The 21,627-nt window shown below is 41.3% G+C and overlaps 2 protein-coding genes across 3 annotated transcripts in view; both read right to left on the reverse strand.

Moving 5' to 3' along the window:
• Nucleotides 1-5,861, reverse strand: part of LOC133131558 (cytochrome P450 2F2-like) — a 6,808-nt gene extending 947 nt beyond the window's left edge. Inside the window, exons 1-8 of the mRNA XM_061246933.1 lie at nt 5,700-5,861; nt 4,452-4,614; nt 3,804-3,953; nt 3,466-3,626; nt 1,609-1,782; nt 983-1,121; nt 663-850; nt 318-459 (exon numbers count right to left, since the gene is read on the reverse strand). Of these exons, the coding sequence (XP_061102917.1) occupies nt 318-459; nt 663-850; nt 983-1,121; nt 1,609-1,782; nt 3,466-3,626; nt 3,804-3,953; nt 4,452-4,614; nt 5,700-5,861 (1,279 nt within the window). The remainder of the gene's footprint in view (nt 1-317; nt 460-662; nt 851-982; nt 1,122-1,608; nt 1,783-3,465; nt 3,627-3,803; nt 3,954-4,451; nt 4,615-5,699) is intronic.
• A 2,964-nt stretch (nt 5,862-8,825) lies between these two features.
• Nucleotides 8,826-16,332, reverse strand: LOC133130647 (cytochrome P450 2F2-like). 2 transcript variants are annotated; one of them, XM_061245366.1, is made up of 9 exons: nt 16,171-16,332; nt 14,457-14,619; nt 13,576-13,725; nt 13,245-13,405; nt 12,907-13,080; nt 12,534-12,672; nt 12,234-12,421; nt 11,800-11,941; nt 8,826-9,120 (listed from the first exon to the last, which is right to left on the reverse strand). In XM_061245366.1, exons 1-9 carry the CDS (start codon nt 16,330-16,332, stop codon nt 8,921-8,923), a joined length of 1,479 nt encoding a protein of 492 aa, XP_061101350.1. In that variant the 3' UTR covers nt 8,826-8,920. The 2 variants fall into 2 exon arrangements, with proteins under 2 accessions (XP_061101350.1, XP_061101351.1); XM_061245367.1 differs by lacking the exon at nt 16,171-16,332 and having other exon boundaries at nt 13,576-13,775; nt 14,457-14,572.
• Between the last annotated feature and the right edge of the window lie 5,295 nt (nt 16,333-21,627).

Raw genomic sequence — 21,627 nt, forward strand, 5'->3', positions numbered from 1 at the left:
ACACCACCAAATCATATTTTATCAGCACAAAATTCATCAGGAAAAACAATGATAATACACAGCCCGTTGTTAAAAGGACATTGTCAAAAGTAAATTAATGTTTGCACATATAAATACAGGTGCAGAAGTAATTTCGAAAAAATCTTCTCGGAGCAATGTATTCAATCAAGGGAGAAAAAACTGATTGGTTTTGGAGAAAGGACCAGAGTCCTTAACCCTCATCACTATATGTTATTTTCCATGGATTAGGCACCTTCCCTGCATATACTTTTCAGAATTTTCCTGAAAGAAGGACCGGCACTACTTCAGATTCTTACCTGCAGAGAAGGGCATGAAGGCCTCTGGCTTCACAAACTCCCCCTCATCGTTTAGGAAGTTGGAGGGGTTGAACTCATGAGGAAACTTCCACTGGGTTTCTTCACTCAGTACTGAGGAGAGGTTGGGGATGATGATGGTTCCCTGACACCAGAACAGGCAGGGAAGACAAGATGGAGGGATGAGGGGGAAGGAGACATAGAGGGAGATATGGAAAAGTGGGAGCTATAAATTAAAGAGGAAAGCTGTAGTAGTTTGCTGACAGTAGTATTGTTGGTTTCAGTGGCTGTTCTGTGCTTCCATCTGAGCTACCATTGGGTCTAGTAAAGGATGCTCTGTGGCCTCACCTTGGGGATATCGTAGCCCATCAGCCGTGTGTCTTTGGTGGTGGCGTGGAATGCGGCGAGAGGCACCGTGTCGGCGACTCGCTGAACCTCATGGATCACAGCCTGTGTGTAGGGCATCCTGTGCCTGTCCACAAAAGAGACCTGCATCTTCTCCCCAAGCACCTTATCGATCTCCTTCTGACACCTCTCTGAAGACCGCAGGGAGAGATGGCACACATCATTGAGCTGGGAGATGCTGTTCTCCACCTTGAAGACTGTTGCAACTGTGTGCATTTCAGTCTCATGCTGAGGCAGCCATAGAAACACAACTGATAACTCACCCTGAACATCTGGGTGAGTCATGAGGTACAAGAAGGCTGTGAGGAGTGTGTTGGAGGTTGTGTCTGTTCCAGCAAAGAAGAGGTCCAGCAGATAAAAGACCAGCTGATTTTCACTGAAGGAGGAGCCATCATCTCCCCTCTGACAGAGATAGCAATGAAGACAGCAAGGAGAGAGATCCATTGGTAAATATGAAACATCATCACTGAGTGTCATTATTTAGAACAGGTTACAATGTGCTAAAACTGATACCTGCTCCAAAGTTGAAGAATCCCTGTTTACTGTCCAAGGCAAATCAAGGTTTGGACTATATGTGGACACAGCGAGCATGGTGCTTAAACATGTACTATGGTGTAAGGGAGCAGGGGCGGGAGACCAAGAGCGACCGGGAAGGGATCACAAAGTTACCAACGATAAGTTGGATAACCACTAAAATAGGCGAGGAATATAACAGAAAACGGGAGAGACTCCCTGGCGAACTACCCACTGAAACAAAACGTGAGTGCGAACTAATCTAATCTAAAAGAATCCCTATTTACTGCGTAGGAGAAAACTGACTTGAGTTCGGACTGAGGGTCGTATGGATGTGGATGCAGAGAGCATGGTGGTTAAACATGTACTACGGTACCTTTTCCATTTCGTCTAGGTAGCAGTCAGTTAGGTCTCGTGGCTCTCCTGGGACCCGAGACTCCTTGTGTTGGGACACCTGGTCTGCCAGCGACTTTCTGATCATGTTCATGTTTTGAAAAGCCTTCTGGAAGGGCAGGGGGAGGTTCCTGATCAGCGGCAAAGTATCATAAATCTGCAATGTGGAAGATTACAGGTTTTGCAGGTATATTTATGCTCGTCATACAGTGGGTTTCAGAATTATTGGCTCCCATGATGAATCTGCCCCAAAAAAGTCCATCCATCCATCCATTATCTTAACCCGCTTATCCTGAACAGGGTCGCAGGGGGGCTGGAGCCTATCTCAGCATACATTGGGCGAAAGGCAGGAATACACCCTGGACAGGTCGCCAGTCCATTGCAGGGCACACACACCATTCACTCACACACTCATACCTATGGGCAATTTAGGCTCTCCAATCAGCCTAACCTGCATGTCTTTGGACTGTGGGAGGAAACCCATGCAGACACGGGGAGAACATGCAAACTCCGCACAGAGAGGCCCCAGCCGACGGGGATTCGAACCCAGGACCTCCTTGCTGTGAGGCGGCAGTGCTACCCACTGAACCATCCGTGCCACCACCCCAAAAAAAGTATTAAACATAATTTAAAAAACATTTCCCCAAAAAACGTATTGCCACCATTGGTGTAATACATATAAAGATGACAGCGATGAGTCTTTTCATATAATTCGTGATAAGGTTAGAGAACACATTTGGAGGGATTTTTGACCTTTCCTCCCTGCAGAACTTTTCAGGATCATTGATATCCTTGGATTTTGATGTGTGTTTGGAGTCATTGTCCTGCTGGAAAATCTACCTACGACCAAGTATCAGCTTCTTGCAGAGACAACCAGATTTTCTGCCAAAATTTCCTGGTTCTTTTGTTGAATTCATTGTGCCATTGATTTTTAATAGTGCCCCTGGATTGGTGGTAGATCAGGATGATCTAAAGTAGATCTAAAATTTCCCTCGGGATGAATAAAGTATCTATCTATCTATCTATCTATGACCATACCGATATCCCCCAACAGAGACGGAGCACAAGCGTGTGATCCTGGATCAGCCGCAGGTCAGGCTAACATTATGTGATGGTGTCAAAACTGCGTGTACAGCAGAGCACCTATCCAAATCGATATCCCCATTAACTACTGCAGAAGAATTTAAATTCATTAATAAAGAATTAAAAAACTTGATACAATAAATACAAAAAATATGAATAAGGAACAAAAGGATAGTGACAAAGATATATTAAGAATACATAAAATGGAAAACATTAAAGTCACAGAAATTAAAATAACATTAAAGCTACATGGTTCACCAGATGTGGATGTAAATATTAAGGTGACAGACAGTTTTCATTCCTAATCCAATGTCCTTGTAGTAGATAGCCAAAATTACTACAATAGTCTTTCTGACCATATGGGCTGCACCATACATGTAGCATAAAAAAAAGACCTTTTTGGAAGTGCCAATGTAACTTATTATTATTATTTGTGGCCATGCACAGTAATTGCATTTTATTTTACTTTTAATGATCTGGCCTGTATTACCTTTTCTGCCTAACTAATGGCAAAATTAAGTTGTATCCTTTAGAAAAGTTCACCAAAATTAACATTTTACAGTGATTAGACCAAAAATGTTCTTCCTGGGGGAGCATACCCCCGGACCCCCCTAGTTAAATGTCCTCACTCTGCCTCCTGACTTTTCCAACCCACCACTGATACATATTCATGAATATAACAGGAGGTCAAATTGTCTCCCATCAAAGTGAGTTCACAACAACTCTCTACTGTCTGGACAGAGTTTGCTACACTTACCATGGCCCAGGGGCCATTGATGGTCTTTGTGGTTTCTCTGATACAGCGGATGTTGAGCTGCAGAAACTCATCTTCATGTTTGAATCGAGTCCCAACCAGGACAGTACAGATGATGTTGAATGTGGCCTTGTGGAACAGGGTCTGGGGGTCTGTAGCGTTACCTTCCAGAAATGGCAGCAAAATAGAGATTAGTGCCCTTTCCTGAAGTCACATTCCTAAATATGTTTATGGTTTATAGTTTATGGTTAAAAAAACATGGCACACAGGTGAAATCTAAGGTCTACATTAATTGAGAGGGCCACAAAGGAAACAGATGTGTAAAGGAGTTTAAGTGCTACCAGCATTCTTTTCCAAATGTGAGGCTATGTAGGAAATCTCTCCCAGAATCCTCTCCTCCATGGATTGTTTCCCCATGCCAAAGTTCCGTAGGGTTGTGAGGGCAAATCTCCGGTGCGCCTTCCACATGGGCCCATCAGTCAAGGCAACCCCTAAGAGATTCAAAGTTGTTAGTCATCCAGTCCACCGGAAGTGGTGTTCTTAAAACAATGTTAATAAATATTGAGTGATGCCAGAATTATAGCAAGAATACTTTTTTTAATGCCTTATTTTTTATTTCTGTTGTCATTTACTTTCACCATGTTGTTATATTCTCAATTTTTTTTTTTTTAGGTCATTCAAATGAGCTGTCCACTTTCCCGATTTCCCTGTTTTTTCATTTCATTTCATTACTGGTGCCTAGCGCCTGTGTTCCTTTCTGCTGTTTGCATCTGTAAACTGGAAGCCTGGATATCTACTACTTTGAGTGTGAATAATTTGTCTGTAATTCTTGTCACAGGGTGTAACACTCTTTTTAATTCAGTTCTTTCAGAATTACAATATTTTCATGATTTTTAAACATGTGGGTTTGTGCGCTTCAACTGCCAATTAGAGAGGAATTTGTGAAGAGTGTGGTCTGATTTTGAATGGTGTACAGTAGCTATTATTACCTTTATTCTGCAATAGATGATTTATCATAAGGCCTTTAGGTCGTCCAGCAAACTCCACAGATTGAGTGACCAGTGCTTCCTTCATTGCCTGCAGGCCGTTGAGCACCACAGCTGGCTTCCTCCCAAGATAGATACTGTAGACCTTCCCATAGCGCTCCGACAGCTTTAGAGGATGGTATTTAAGTGAATAGATATTTTCCACACTATAGATTGTTAGGATTTGGGCAACTGCTTATTTGGCATGATGGGCGTTGGCCTCACTGTTACCTGAAACTAATGAACTAAATAATGTTTGTCATGCATCACGCAGACCTTAGGTTTAGTCCCCTAGAAACTGGAACTGGAAACTGGAAAAGGTGCAGCTATGCCGTATTGGGTTTTAAACTTGATGTTTAAACTCCCAATTTAACACACTGCAATTGTGCCATTGAGATTATAGGGAATTAAGACATTTGTAAATATAATCTGCTTAATTAAAAAAAAAACTTAAAAAGGTCCGTCTGTGTCTCATAAAAGGGAAAACTGGGAGAATATGTGAAACAGACATGTGAAATGCTGGCTGAAGACAGTGCATTTCTACTATCTTGTCAGCCAAACAGTTCAGTTATGTCCCAACATTATACATTCAAGCACAACCAGGGTCATAATTACCACTGAGGACACCAAGGTCATGTCCTCTGTATTTTTTCCTCATGTCCCATTTCCAAAGCCTAATTTAAATTTCATTCTTTAGTGAGAACGTCAAGTACAATTCATTTTGGAAGGGAATGAATGGTCTTTCATATTTTCTCAAAATATTTCACACAGCTGCTGTTCAATTGAATATTATAAACTCAGCTCATCAAAAGTAAAATCTAAAGACGTGACATACGGCATATGGCCCATTTAATTTTTAATATCGCTTATTAGCCACACGATCACATTTTGAGTAGCGGCATTCAAAGCTGCATATCAACTGTCCAAATATCACGGCACTGAAAAATAATCTAGCAAAATACGGTATTCTGACTGGACGTCTCGTGGGTGTGCATTTCACAGCTAAAATATCCTAACAAATATAAATGCGCGCAAGATACACTACTATGCAATGCGTTTAATTCATGCAAGTAGTCCGGTTATAGCCGACCTGGTGACAAAAATATGATACTGTCGGCTACGTTGTATTGAGTTAGGCTACACTTTGTAGCATAAATGCTAATGCTGACATAAGAATCACTACCAGTAATTGAAAGCAATTTTTTACTATACCTTCTTGAGATCTCTGACAAGTTTGCCCAGATTCAGCTGCAGCAGGTTTCCGAATATCGGGATGGGCTGAGGTCCAGGGGGGAAGTTTTTGGGCCTCTGAATTCTGAAGAGGACAAAGAGGATGCAGAAGCTGGTCCACAGGAGAATTAGGGATCCCAGCATTGTGACTGCTGCTCTACTGGCCTTGGTATCCTACATGTATGTCAATACCCAAACACACATATGCAGACCCATATTCCCACTTAAGCTCCACCTCTCTGGATTCTTGGACGATGAACTTTTTTTTCAACTTAAAAGGAATAACAAACACAACGTTCCTGTACAGTGTCCCACAGCAATTATTTTCAAGAGGATCAAAAATAATGAATCATCTTTGTTTCCACCCAGAAGAACATCTTTGAAGTGAGTTAATTCTGAGGTTGGAAGAGCAGGTCTTGCAGCTCTGCATCTGGGTCTATGGTCATATCTATTACCAACACAAAATAAGTCCTTTAAGGTCATGTATAAACTTCCAGCAATGATTTTGTTTCATTGTGCAAGACTACCCTCTATAGGATCAGTCTGGCATAAGCAGTTGCATTTGTACCAAACTGTATAACAAACATCACCTCTGAGATTTCTGGATAAAGTGATTTACTCTTACAGTTTTTTACAATCGTTTTCACACTTGTCTCAATACCATGTCCACTTTTTCAAAACACTTAACACATTCACCATATCATTAGACTATGTGAACTAAACTGTGGATATTTTTGCATTGCTTTCATACTAAAGGCATTCAATCACCACTTCTTCCAAAATTCATGAATACCTCTCTCAGTCAGTGTTCACTACCAGCAAAAGTTTGTACAAATACAGCAAATTTTGCAGACATTTAGATACAAAAGGGGTCACCTTTGGATTGGCATTTGCATTCTTTAGCCTTGGTGGGGAAAATGGATGCAGCCAGAATCAGAGGAAGAAGAGGTCACGGAAGAGCAAGAACAGTTGTGTCTGATGAAATCAGTGCCACAGTCATTGATCATGTGGTAAATCATGGTCTGTCCCTGAGGGAAGCAGGTTGAGGGTTCAACCAAACTTGCCTAGATCCACAGTAGCTTCAATAGTGAGCATTTTCAGGCAAACCAACAGGTATTATACAGTATTTACAGCATTCTGACTGAAGGAGTTCAATTGATGTGTATATTACAGCAGTACTGTGATTTGAGAAGTCTCCAGAAAAAGCAGATGTATCAGTGCACATTTCTCTTTGACTCACTACAGGACCCAGCGGTTACCTCACACAGTCACACAGGGGGAAGGGGAAGAATGTTTACGCCTCAACAGTAGGATACAATAGTTGGGATGGTCATTGTCAACAACAGCATCAGGCTAAGAGAAATATGTAACAACATAATTGCAGACGGGCGGCACGGATGGTGCAGTGGGTAGCACTGCCGCCTCACAGCAAGGAGGTCCTGGGTTCGAATCCCCGTCGGCCGGGGCCTCTCTGTGCGGAGTTTGCATGTTCTCCCCGTGTCTGCGTGGGTTTCCTCCGGGTACTCCGGTTTCCTCCCACAGTCCAAAGACATGCACGTTAGGCTGATTGGAGAGTCTAAATTGCCCATAGGTATGAGTGTGTGAGTGAATGGTGTGTGTGCCCTGCGATAGACTGGCGACCTGTCCAGGGTGTATTCCTGCCTTTCGCCCAATGTATGCTGGGATAGGCTCCAGCCCCCCTGCGACCCTGATCAGGATAAGCGGGTTCAGATAATGGATGGATGGATGGATAATTGCAGACAAGAGTGCTACAGAAACATCAGATCAGGATGAAGCAGTTGTACACTGTCCCATTTGACAGGAACTCTGAGGGTGTCAAGGAACTCAGGTACTGATATGAAGTTTCTGAAGGTATATATGAAGGTTTAGGACCACCACCCACATGAACAGATGTCACTTCTAGATGCAATGGCCGCTGGGTGTATGGACATAACAGTGGAACACATCCAGGGCTGGATAAGGCACACAAAGAGATGTTTTCCTCGGTGTATAGCAAGAGATAACATTTGTTATGTTATGAGTGATGTTGATGAAAATCTATTGCCAAATGCAGAGGACAGGATGGATGGGCCAGGCCAACAGTAGACTTCTGATACTGAAAGGCAGACAATATATGTGCAGATTACTGTATATAGTGAAAATATTGCTTTCTGGTATGTATTTGTTATTGATTGTAATGTATTTTGAGTAATTGATTGTATTGTATTTTTCTTTTCTGAATTACAGTATATTGCATTGTGAGAACAAACGTCAAAATGCTGTAAACCCTCTGAAGAATACTGTTGCTTTTGTGATTTGTTTCTTTATCATATATTGTTTTACATTACACAGTAAAAAATGTTATTCTGGGTTTGCAATATAGTAAAACATTCATTCATTTACAGTTTACTGTAAATTTACCACACTCAGTCATGACATCTATTGTGAGAGGCAAACAAACAGATCAAAAGTTTCTTTAGCTGCTTGGCTTGAAATATTTGTGGATGCAAAAATTGAGGAAAGGGAAACACATAATATATGTATTTAGCAATGCTCCAAGTTGTTTGTGTTTTGTAGTTCATTGAACATTGAGTGACAAAGTAGTCTTATGGGAGAAAGCATATGCTATAGTTATGGCAGCATGAGTCACTTTTGGGTGAAATATTAAGTGTTTTGGTGGCTGAAGTGCATTTTGCACCAAAGGTTAACTGATGTGCTCAGGTGTGTATTTCAAAAGCACACTGTGTGAAGAGTTTTGAAAAAGAGGACATGGTATTGAGACAAGTGTGAAAACGATTGTAAAAAAACTGTAAAACAAGCGCATTCACCAGTGTTCTCTTATTTCTTAATTTGTTGTACCTAATAAATGCTTTTTGTAAAACTAAGTATAAAATATCATAAGCCCTGCTATAAGCAAAACACTTGGTAGCTTCCTTAAAGAATGCCAAAAGGTTTGTCATATTGTCAGATTTATTGTCTCCTTTTTCTTTACATATTCAGAGCAAATCTGTTAAATTAATTGCTACGTGCATGCCATCCAAATCAGATTTTTACAGATGCACTAATTGCACCTTCTCACCGATTACCTCATTATAGATTTTAGGGATACACTGGCACATGCATGCAAATTTGCGTGCTCACACATACAAACACTGACAATGCAGCACAATAGACACAGCCCATATATACAGTATGTAACTGCACTAGGGGCCTAAATCTCCACTGCCTCTTAGTCTAACACCCAGTCTGTAGGGTTTGGGTGTCTGAGTGAGACCAAAAACAGGGGTGTAGTCAGGCACCCCTGCGTCTTCAGGCCAGATAAACTTGAAGCGGCGTAACAGGGTCACAACAATCAGGAAGAGCTCCATGCGTGCAAGACCCTCTCCTGGACACACCCTAGGTCCTGCAACACACACATACACACACGCACACACACACTGTGTCATGTCAAACTGAAAATCTGGACTTTGCCCTCATATTTGTCGTATCATTTTAAATCCAATGTGCTGGAATACAGAGCCAAAACTTGCTTCACTGTCCAAATCCCAGAGCTGAGTCCTTGACCCTCATCATTATGTTAATTTCCATGGATTAGGCACCGTCTCTGCATATACATTTCTGAATTTTCCTGAAAGAAGGACAGACTCTTTGAAACTCAAAACTCAAACTTGGTTTTCCAACGAACCCTGCAATTATATTGATCATATTCAGAACCAGCTTCTGGCAGAAACACTACAGTTGCATCTCCAAAAATGTTAATAATAATGTTAATAATATTTTTTTCTTTTTCCGTAATTTAATTCAAAAAGTGAAACTTTAATATATTCATATATACACATAAAGTGAAATATTTCAAGCCTTTTTTTGGGGGGTTTTAAAATATTAGAATCATATCATATCATTCAAAAAAGGGATTTATAATACATAAATGTTGACCTTCTGAAAAGTATGTTAATTTATGCATTCAATACTTGGTCAGGGCTCCTTTTGCACAAATTAATGCATCAATGTGGCATGCAATGGAAGCAATCAGCCTGCGGCACTGCTGAGGTGTTATGGAAGCCCAGGTTGCTTTGATAGCGGCCTTCAGCTCATCTGTATTGTTAGGTCTGGTGTCTCATCTTCCTCTTGACAAGAGGAAGATGTCAGGTCAGGCAAGTTGGCTGGCCAATCAAGCACAGTAATACCTTTGTCAGCAAACCAGTTTCTAGTAGTTCTCACACTGTGGGCAGGTGCCAAGTCCTGCTGGAAAAGGAAATCAGCGTTTCCATAAAGCTTGTCTGCAGACGGAAGCATGAAGTGCTCTAAAATCTCCTGGTAGACGGCTGCGTTGACTCTGGACTTGATAAGACACAGTGGACCAACACCAGCAGATGACTTGGCACCCCAAATCATCACTGACTGTGGAAACTTCACATTGGACTTCAAGCAACTTGGATTATGTGCCTCTCCACTCTTCCTCTAGACTCTGGGACCTTGATTTCAAATGAAATCGAAAATTTACTTTAATCTGAAAAGATTGGGACCACTGAGCAATGGTCCAGTTCTTTTTTTCCTTAGCCCAGGTAAGACGCTTCTGACGTTGTCTCTGGTTCAGGATTGGCTTGACACTAGGAATGCGACATCTGTAACCCATTTCCTGGACATTACATTACATTACATTAATGGCATTTGGCAGACGCTCTTATCCAGAGCGACGTGCATACCCATAACCAGGGATAAGTGCGCTGAAAGACCCTAGAGGGAAGTACAATTTCAACTGCTACCTGTACAACAAAGATAAGGACCAGGGCCTATTTTGATTTTTTTTTTTTTTTTTTACGAACACTGCTTACCTAGCCAACTAAAAATACCGATACACAAAGTAAATCACAAAGACAACAATTAAGGTTCACAGGGAGGTAGGGAGGGACGGGGAGAGGTGCTGCTTGAAGAGGTGCGTCTTCAATTTGCGCTTGAAGGTGGGGAGAGATTCTACAGTTCTGACCTCAACGGGGAGTTCGTTCCACCACCGTGGAGCCAGAACAGACAGTAGTTGTGAGCGTGAGGTGGAGGTTCGGAGAGGGGGAGGTGCCAAGCAGCCTGTGGAGGCTGAACGAAGAGGTCTGGCAGGGGTGTAGGGTCTAATGATTTTTTGTAGGTGAGCTGGGGAAGACCCCTTAACTGCTTGGAAGGCTAGCACCAATGTTTTGAATTTGATGCAAGCCATGACAGGCAGCCAGTGGAGGGAAGTAAGCAGGGGGGTGACGTGTGAGTATTTGGGAAGGTTGAAGACCAGATGAGCTTCTGCATTCTGGATAAGTTGGAGGGGTCTGATGGCAGACGCTGGGAGGCCAGCCAAGAGGGAATTGCAGTAGTCCAGGCGGGACAGAACCATCTGTGACACGTCTGTGCGTAGTGGCTCTTGACTCCAGCCTCAGTCCACTCCTTGTGAAGCTCCCCAAAGTTTTTGAATTGGCTTTGCTCGACAATCCTCTCAAGGCTGCAGTCATCCCTGTTGCTTGTGCACCTTTTCCTACCACACTTTTCCCTTCCAGTCAAGTTTCCATGAATATGCTTTGATACTGCACTCTGCGAACAGCTAGCCCTTTCAGCAATGACCTTCTGTGGCTTACCCTCCTTGTGGAGGGTGTCAATGAGAGTCTTCTGGACTTTCAAGTCAACTGTCAAGTCAGTAGTCTATTCAGTGCATAAATGAACATACTTTTCAGAAGGTCGAATTTCTGTATTATAAATCCTTATGTAATATTCTAATATTTTGAGATACTGTAATGTGTAATGAATCTAGAATATATGAAAGTTTCACTTTTTGAATTAAATAACATAAAAACCTTTCCACAATGTTCTCATTTTTTTTAGATGCACCTGTCTATGCAGTTGTTTTGGGCTATTACCATCCATTGAGCACACAGGTCTTAAATATAGTAACTTTTTTTGAATGCCGTTTTAATTGTACAGTATTTATAGGGTACAAATCGCCTTTTGATACTATTCTTCTTGTGCCAGTTCCCAACTTGTATTTCACTAGTTATTCCACTTATTCCAAAGCAAAATCACTACACAAGAAGTTTCTGAGTCTTACCTGCAGAAAAAGGCATGAAGGCTTCTGGCTTCACAAACTCCCCCTGATCGTTTAGGAAGTTGGAGGGGTTGAACTCATGAGGAAACTTCCACTGGCTTTCATCACTCAGTACTGAGGAGAGGTTGGGGATGATGATGGTTCCCTGAAACCAGAACAGGCAGGGAAGGCAAGATAGAGGGAGGAGGGGGAAGGAGACATGAAGGGAGATATGGAAATGAGGGAGGTAAAAAAATGAAATAGTAAGAGGAACTGTAGTCATTTGCTGGTAGTAGTGCTGTTGAACTCAGGGGCTGTTGTGTTTGTCTGTTACCATGCCAGCAGCCATACCATCATGCACCGAGCCATTCAATTATCGCTTTGAGTGGCTAGAAAAGCGCTATATAAAATTGAATTATCTATCTATCCTGCTAGTAAAGGATGCTTTGTGGCCTCACCTTGGGGATATCGTAGCCCATCAGCTGTGTGTCTTTGGTGGTGGCATGGAACAAGCTCAATGGTGCTGTGTCGGCGACTCGCTGGACCTCATGGATCATGGCCTGTGTGTAGGGCATCCTGTGCCTGTCCTCAAAAGAGGCCTGCTCCTTCTCCCCAAGCACCTCATCGATCTCCTTCTGACACCTCTCTGGAGACCACAGGGAGAGATGGCACACGTCACTGCACCTTAAAAGCTGTTGCAGTGGAGTGCACTTTAGTCTCATGCAGAGGTCACCATAGAAACACAACTGATAACTCACCCTGAACATCTGGGTGAGTCATGAGGTACAGGAAGGCTGTGAGGAGGGTGTTGGAGCTGGTGTCTGTTCCAGCAAAGAGGAGGTCCAGCAGATAACAGACCAGCTGATACTCACCGAAGGAGGAGCCAGCATCTCCCCTCTGACAGAGACAGCAAGGAGAAACATCCATTGGTAAATATGTACCCATGATCACTGAGTGTCATTATTTTGAAGGTCACATTGTGATTTTGACCCTGGCTTTACTGATACTGTACTTGCTACAATTTTTAAGAATCCCTGTGTACTGTGTAGGCGAATAGGGACTTGAGTTTGGACTGGGAGTCATATGGATGTGGATGCAGAGAGCATGGTGGTTAAACATGTACTATGGTACCTTTTCCATTTCACCTAAGTAGCAGTCAATTAGGTCCCGTGGCTCTCCTGGGACCCGGGACTCCTTGTGTTGGGACACCTGGTCTGCCAGTGACTTTCTGATCATGCGCATGTTCTGAAAGGCCTTCTGGAAGGGCAGGGGGAGGTTCCTGACCAGCGGCAAAGTATCATAAATCTGCAGTGTGGAAAATTACACTAATTACACTATTCCAAAATCTCCTGGTTCTTTGTAAAAATGTAATTTCTCATTTTCAATTAAAATGTCAAGTTGTCTCTTGTCAGAGTGAATCTTTTCAACAACTCTCCGCCTACTGTTTGGACTGAGTTTGCTACACTTACCATGGCCCAGGGGCCATTGATGATCTTTGCAATTTCTGTGATATGGCGGATGTTGAGCTGCAGAAACTCATCTTCATGTTTGAACCGAGTCCCAAACAGGACAGTACAGATTACATTGAATCCGGCCTTGTGGAACAGGGTCTGGGGGTCTGTAGCTTTACCTTCCAGTAATGGCGGCAAAGTAGAGATTAGTGCCCTTTCCAAATGTCACATTCCTAAATATGTTTATGGTTAATGGTTCAAAAAACATGGCACACAGCTGAACTCTAAAGTCTACATTCAGAGAGAAGTCCACAAAGGAAGCAGATGTGTAGAGGAGTTTAAGTGCTACCAGCATTCTTTTCCAAATGTGAGGCTATGTAGGAAATCTCTCCCAGAATCCTTTCCTCCATGGATCGTTTCCCCAGGCCAAAGTTCCGTAGGGTTGTGAGGGCAAATCTCCGGTGCTCCTTCCACATCGGCCCATCAGTCAAGGCAACCCCTAAGACATTCAATGTTTTGAAGGTCATCTAGGCCACTGGAGGTGGTGTTCTTTAAATAATGTTAATAAATATTTTTATTAGTTATTTAGCTGATGCTTTTATCTCAAGCAACTTGCAGTTGATAAGACTAAGCAAGGGACAATCCCCCTGGAGCAATGTAGGGTTAAGGGCCTTGCTCAAAGGCCCGACAGCTGAGCAGATCTCATCATGGTTATGAACCACCAACCTTCTGGGTCCCAGTCATATACGTTAACCAATAGGCTGCAGGCGGCCCCAAATATTGAGTGATGCCTGAATTTTAGCAAGAATACTTTTTTTAATGCCTTATTTTACATTTCTGCAGTCATTTACTTTCACCATGTTGTTATATACTCAAGCCAGTTTAGCTTTGTTCATTATTTCTTTTGAGGTTATTCATGTGAGCTGTACAGATTTCCCTGTTTCTCGTTACAACACAATTTCCTTACTGGTGCCTAGTGCCTGTGTCTCTTTCTGCAGCTGTCTGCATCTGTAAACCAGAAGCCTGATATCGACTTTGAGAATGTAATTCATTTGTCTGTGATTCATGTCATGGTGGGTAACACTCTTTTTAATTCAGTTCTTTCAGAATTACAATATTCTCATGATTTTTAAACTTGAGACATGTGTTTGTGCGCTTCAACTGCCAAGTAGAGAGGAATCTGATTTTGAGTGTAGTCTGATTTTGAATGATGTAAGGTCATGTTATTACCTTTCCCCTCCGTTAGATGATTTACCATATGGTCTTTGGGTCGTGCAGCAAACTCCACAGATTGAGTGACCAGTGCTTCCTTCATTGCCTGCAGACCGTTGAGCACCACAGCTGGCTTCCTCCCAAGATAGATACTGTAGACCTTCCCATAGCGCTCGGACAGCTTTAGAAGATGGTATTTAAGTGAACAGACATTCCACACTATAGATTACACAGCACTCAGGATTTGGGCAACTGCTTATTTGGCATGATGGGCATTGGCCCCATTGTTACCTGAAACTAATGAACTAAATAATGTTTTCCATAGATCATGTATTTGTGTGCTACTTTGATCTTGTACTTCGAGAGGGCGAGATGGAAGGCTAATTCACGCTTTGTTGCAGGATATGAAGGTGAAGGTGTCGCACGACGTGTAACGTTTATACTTTGGTAAAGGCCTACTGGAAGGTGAAAGATAGCCAGTGTCTTGCAGGCTCTGGTGCCAATGTGTCAGCTGGCCAAATTATTTCTTGATCTTATCACTATTACATTAAAATTGCGACTGTTGTAGAATAGCAACAGGGAGTGAGACTCGGAACTCAAATTAATAGGCATGCCAATTCAATCACTACAGCCTGCTTGCTAAGGTGTTACAGATTCACTACATCCAATTTTGTGTATTGTATGAGGCTGCTCAAGGCTTTAAAATGTTTAAAAGTAGTCTGATGATACCAGTTGACTACCCTTTTTATAGACTAAGACAATATGGAATTCCAATGACAGAACTCCAAGGAACCTGGAGCTCGATAAAAGGTTTGGCATTATCTATATTATAATGGCCGCATTTCCCTTCAAAAATAATGAAATTAGCCATTTATATAAATGAAGAACAGCAATGGTCTGAGGACAGAACCCTGGGGAACTCCACACAATATAATTTTTTGTTTGATATACATCCATTCACCATAACATATTGAACTGCCTCTGTCCAAGCATTGTACAGTTGGGCATTCCCAGGACCAACTACCATTGAGGACATAGAGGTAATGTCCTTGAATTTAATTTCACTCTTTCAGGAGAATATGTGTAGCAATTCATGTTGCTGTATAAATAAGGCAAATAAACAATGCTACAATGGTCCCAGTTTAATATAAAATTTCAGCTGGGCAAAAGAGAAATCAAAAGATTTGATTTGCATATGGCCCATTCAATACTTTACAATAAGCTTACATTAATTGAGTTGCTAAGTAACTAACTACTAAGCAGTAGTTACTGTGCAGCTTTGTTTATATTATGAATTCAACTAAATTATTTAATGCCAATTCATATTGGAAGGAAAAAAACAGTTGTATGTGTATTTGTAATGTATTTATTTCCCAAGTAAGGGATAATACCCTATGAACGAGTCAGTTATGAGGAAATAACTGGGCACTTATCTCCTTATAACTGATAATAATCTCCTCTTATACCACGGCTAACTCGCCAAAGTAATGTAGTTATGGACAATTTATTTTTTCAAAAGCCAGTCCCACAAAAGGACATATTAAATTATCTGACGTTATGCCATGTGCAGTTTGCTGAGAATATCACTGTACTGAATATATTTTAGCCTCTTGGGACATCCGTGTCTAAGTATATTTCTCCATGACTACGATTTCTAGAACATTATAATTTTGACAAAACATTCCAAAAGACATACTCTGAGAATGGTTATTGATTTTAGTTTTTACTGTACCTTCCTGAGATCATAAAGAAGATTGACCAGGTTCAGCTGCAGCAGATTCCCAAATATTGGGATTGGCCAAGGTCCTGGGGGGAAGTTTTTGGGCCTCTGAATTTTGAAGAGGACAAAGAGGAACCAGAAGCTGGTCCACAGGAGAAAAAGGGATCCCAGCATTGTGACAATTGCTCTGCAGGTCTACTGGACAATTAATATCAAGACACAAACAGACATGCTGTATATAGACTCATATTTACACCCAAGCCCCACCTCTCTGGATTCTTTGGAGGTTAGAAGAGGAGATTAATTTGCTCTAAATCTAAGGCCATGCCTAATGCTTTGTACTCAACAATGGAAAATCTGAAGTCTATAATTTGGGATTTAGAGAGACACGTGCCTTTGACAATGCCATGAGTGTAATTCGATACACATATTTACTGTTCAAATGTCCACTTCAGTTACGGATATCACCCTGGATTAAGATTACCGACAAGAAATAAGTAATTTAAGGTTATGTTTAAACTACCGGCAGTAGCCTTATTATGTTTCGGTGCACCCTCCATGTGAACCTCTATGAACCCCTGGCAGTATCAGTTGCATCTGTACCAAATGATTACAAACAACTGTGAGTGTAAGGGAGCGGGGTCGGAGGTCCAAACACGACGAGTTGGGTTCTGCAAGCTCCTTACAAGTTGTGAGATAACCACTGAGTTTTCTCTGGGGGCATCCCTAGAGACCAGAGACCCAGAAGAGGAAGGGGTAAACAATAAAGGGATTTAACTCCCCGGCAATTTAGCCAAAGAAGAAAACGACCTATTAAAACTGGTCGACAAATTAATCTGATACCTGCAAGGAAAATAAATAATATGAGATAGGTAACCTTCGCAAATTGCGCCAGGGAGGAAAGCTATGTAGGCTCCCAACTGCGCCCTAGCATACCTAAAATCAGGAACGGCAAAGTGACCATGAAAGACAAAGAAGACGTCCCATCTCCTATTCCACTGACAAAGTGGGAACACTGGCCCGAACACTAGAATACACCAAAGAATTTTCAATTCAATTCGACTGAGGAAGCATTCTTACCGACATAACATTATAATAAACGGCAATATTTACAATTTAATTCTTCTGACGACGCAGGGAAATACCAGGTAAGCCTTGAGAAGCACCATGCCAGGTATAGATTGCATGACTTTTTACTATAGGAATGTGGAATTATGGGATTGCAAAGTCCTCCAAAATGGTAGACATATTCAATACATGGCAATTTTCAAAAATCAATAGAACATTTGAATCAAACTGTTTTAAGGAAAGACCACTTACATCTTGAAGAACACCATACATGCTATTGTTTATGTGACTTTTTACTGTAGGAATTTGGAATTATGGAATTGCAAACTCCTCCAAAAAATGTTTTGTATTCTCTACCTGGCACTTAAAAAAATAATCTATAAAATTTTTTATCAAACTGTTTTCAGGAAAGACCACCATAACAGGTTTACATGCTACTGATTTTTATTGTAGGAATTTGGAATTATGGAATTACAAATTCCTCCAAGATGGTAGACGTATTCAATACATGCCACTTTTCAAAAATCAATAAAAAATGTTTATAAAATTTCTGTTTTCAGAAATTACCAGGTAGACCTTGAAGAGCACCATGCCAGGTATACATGCTATTGATTGCGTGACATTTTACTGTAGGGATTTGGAAATATGGGATTGCAAATGAATTCAAAATGGCAATTGTATTTAATATGTGGGACTATTTAAAAATGAATAAAACATTTAAATCAAACTGTTTTCAGGAAAGATCCCTTAGACCTTGAAAAACACCATGCCAGGTATAGACATCATTGATTGTGTGACTTTACTGTAGGAATTTGGAATCATGGGATTGCAAAATGCAGAATTGCAGAACAATATCAGGTATACATCTTATTGAAAGTATTGTACATGTACATGTACATGTGATTTCTTAGTTTTTTATTTTTAACAAAGATTTCAAAAAAACTTCTTTCAGGTTGTCATTATGGGGTGTTGTGTGTAGAATTCTGAGGAAAAAAATGAATTTATTCCATTTTGGAATAAGGCTGTAACATAACAAAATTTGGGAAAAGTGAAGCGCTGTGAATACTTTCCGGATGCACTGTAAATTACCGTTTGGGGGAATTTGTAATCCCATAATTCCAAATTCCTACAGTAATTTCAAATACAGTACAAATTCATGCAATCAATGTCCTGGCATGGTATTCTTCAAGATGTCAGTGGCCTCTCCTGAAACCTCCTGATTTTAATTTTTATTTCATTTTTGAAAAGTATTTAATGTGTCTTGAGGACTTTGCAATACCATAATTCCAAATTCCTACAGTAAAAAGTCATGCAATCAATAGTGTCTCTACCCGGCATGGTACTCTTTAAGATGTAAGGTCTTTCCTGAAAACAGTTTGATAAAATTTTTTAATAGATTTTTTAAAAATTTGATTGCCATTTTGGATTACTTTGCAATCCCATAATTCCAAATCTCTACAATGAAGTTGCGCAACCCAACGACGGAATTTAGCGAGGGCCAAAGGTACCAGCATGCTTGTCCTTCTGGTGTTGCAGAAATAATATTAGTAGGGTTAAATATTAGTGGCCCCTATGCGGAGAGTCTAGATCAGCCAATAAATAAACCACGATACAATAACAGTAGCACCACTCTGCCTTCCGCTCTTTACTGGTCCGGGCTGACCAAGAATCTCCACAATGGGGCCAATACATTCACCTTCGTTTATCTGACTCCATTTGAATAATAATTTAGATTAGTTATCCACATTTGGTGGATGTCTTATTTATAATTTGGACCGTACCGTAACGGGCCCCCTAACAATCTTCTGCTGGTACCACCGCATGTCACATCGCGCGTTATCTGCACAACTCACGAGCTGGCTAGATATCTGCAGTCATTCCAGAGGTCGCAGGAATAGCTACTTTTGGGTATATCTGGTTACAGCCTAGGGACCCAAGAAGACCAACAAGCTACGGCTGTTCTCGACATGAACGAACTACCACACGGAGGCGAGTGATTTACCATCAGAGGTCTACGGGTGCTATACGCCGCGATACATTAAGCGTAAATTTACATCCTCCCAAGACCAACCCGAGGGGGTAACCAAGCATTCCTTGTGTAACAGTGAGTGTTCACTAAGCGAAACCACACAGATCAAGTTTTAACCATTTATTTTACCAGGCAGGTTACATACGTAATTACACTCTAGTTCCAAATAAAATATACATAAAAGTATTACAAAGGAAACCAAAAGTCATACCTGGTAATAAAAGCTACATACAGGAGTCTACAGACACCCTGTACATAGCAGTTACGTGCACGGTGTGCACGGGATTGCATCCTCCCCGATTGCTTGGTTTGGTCTCCTTAAATCCAAAATCAGGCCTTTGATGTTGACCACTCAAATGGGTCTGCAATGAACCAATGAACCATCTGGCGTTTATAACCATTTGGAATTTGGAGCCAGGCTTCCCCAGGAAATAAGATTTGATCGGGGGGTTGAGGCACATAGCTTTCACTGGGGCAGAGCTCCACACAGTTTCTCCTTGGTTCCTGGTTGGTTATGATGTCCAAGGTTTGCTGTTGAAGAAACCATTGCACCAGTTGCACTGAAACAATCAGAATAATACCAAACATGAATATTATCTAAACTGACTTTGTCATGAAACATCCGATGCTTTATGCATACTGTCAGGGAAACTGAGGAATGGGGGAGATGTGAGAGGGAAGGAGTAAGGAAGGGGGGTCCAAGAGAATAATGTCTGGGCCCAACAGGCCGTGCTTCCTGAAACCTTCCCGTGCCATAAAGGATGTTGCACCCTGATAGGAGGGGGATTTACAGGGGGTTCAGGAAGACAGCTGTTTTGGGAACAATGTATGCGTTTTTCCCCCACAGGCTCCTGCCCGTATGGGTGCTGAGACGATGGGGGCTAACGGTGTATGCTCCTGGGGTTAAATTACTTTACAGACACATATTGCCACCATACCAGAGGAAGCCAGCAAGCTGACCAGCGCACTGAGAGACAATGCCAGATTTTAATAATTTCTGCCTTAAAATAGCATGTATGCCTGACATGGTGCTCTTCAAGATCTACCGGGTATTTCCTGAAAACAGTTTGATTGACATATTTATAGATTTTTTTAAAAGTGCCATCTAGAGAATACAATTGCAATTTTGGAGGAGTTTTCAATTCCATAATTCAAAATTCCTACAGTAAAAAGTCACACAATCAATAGCATGTTACCTGGCATGGTGCTTCTCAAGGTGTACCTGGTCTTTCCTGAAAACAATTTGAATACAATTTCCTGTAATTCCTACAGTAAACATTCACATAATCAATGTCATATGTATATAATGGTTAGTAATCTTCAAGCATAGCATGGTTTTTCCTGAAAACAATTAGATTGAATTTTTTCATGAATTTTTAAACTGTGTGATGTATTTAATTGAATAGTGAACATTTTGCTATTCCATAATGATGAATACCCATGTAATCGATGTGCATGGATACATGCAAAGGTAGTTTTCATGATTATTGTGGAATTTTGAAAACAGTTTGAGTCGACCTTGAATTTTTATGGATTTTTAAAAATCTCCACATATTAAAAATAATTACTATTTTGGAGTATTCAATGTTATAATTTTTATAATTGAGTGTTTAAAATAACGAAATGGTATCATTTGGAGTATTTAACGAGCGAGTCGTGGTGATTTCAGCTTTATATTGTCGTCAAAACACAAGTTACCGTAAAGCGCAATGTAGAAGCCCACTAAGATTTCAAGTGCGGATAACGTGTCTGACGGTTTTCGAAATGCGGATGGCGTGACCGCAGTAGCTTGTCGGCGCTTTCGCAAAGCTCTCAAATGGAGAGGGGCGATCCGCCCACAACCATGTACACGACTTGACCTTGAGGAAAGTCAGCAACCAGATATTCACCCAACTTCACCTAGGCTCATCTGACTATGCAGAAGTACTTAGTACCTTACATTTACATTTACATTTTAGTCATTTGGCAGACGCTTTTAATCCAAAGCGACTTACAAGTGCATAGGTTCTACCATAAGTCAGAGCATCACATCCAGAAACTAGCAAAATACACAGGAAATGCTGTTCTAAACATAGTTGTCATCAGAAGTGCAAACCTTGGCCTAAAAGGCTTACACAAAAGTCACCCAACTACATAATCCGCCATGGGAAACTCCAATGTAGATCCCCAACCCCGCAGGGGTTACCTCCGAGAGTGGCAAATTGCGACTTAGTGCTGTATATCCAATGACAGACAGCAACACCGACAATCACGAAAACAAATGCGTTGAGAAAGTGACCGAACAAAACTCCTCGCTATACTAAAGAAAACGTCAGATGGCTGCCAAACTGGGAAACCGCACACTACGGGAAAAAGACACAACATGACGTCAA

Source organism: Conger conger, chromosome 6, assembly GCF_963514075.1.
Source record: "Conger conger chromosome 6, fConCon1.1, whole genome shotgun sequence".
Taxonomy (NCBI): domain Eukaryota; kingdom Metazoa; phylum Chordata; class Actinopteri; order Anguilliformes; family Congridae; genus Conger; species Conger conger.

What these genes read in the sequence shown, in the direction of transcription:
- LOC133130647 (XM_061245366.1), bottom strand. Translation starts at nt 16,332, where the DNA reads ATGCTGGGATCCCTTTTTCTCCTGTGGACCAGCTTCTGGTTCCTCTTT. An exon ending in TCATCTAACGGAGGGGAAAG is followed by an intron (nt 13,726 to 14,456) that starts GTAATAACATGA and finishes TGAATGTCTTAG; the next exon opens with GGGTTGCCTTGACTGATGGG. An exon ending in ACATTTGGAAAAGAATGCTG is followed by an intron (nt 13,406 to 13,575) that starts GTAGCACTTAAA and finishes CATTACTGGAAG; the next exon opens with GTAAAGCTACAGACCCCCAG.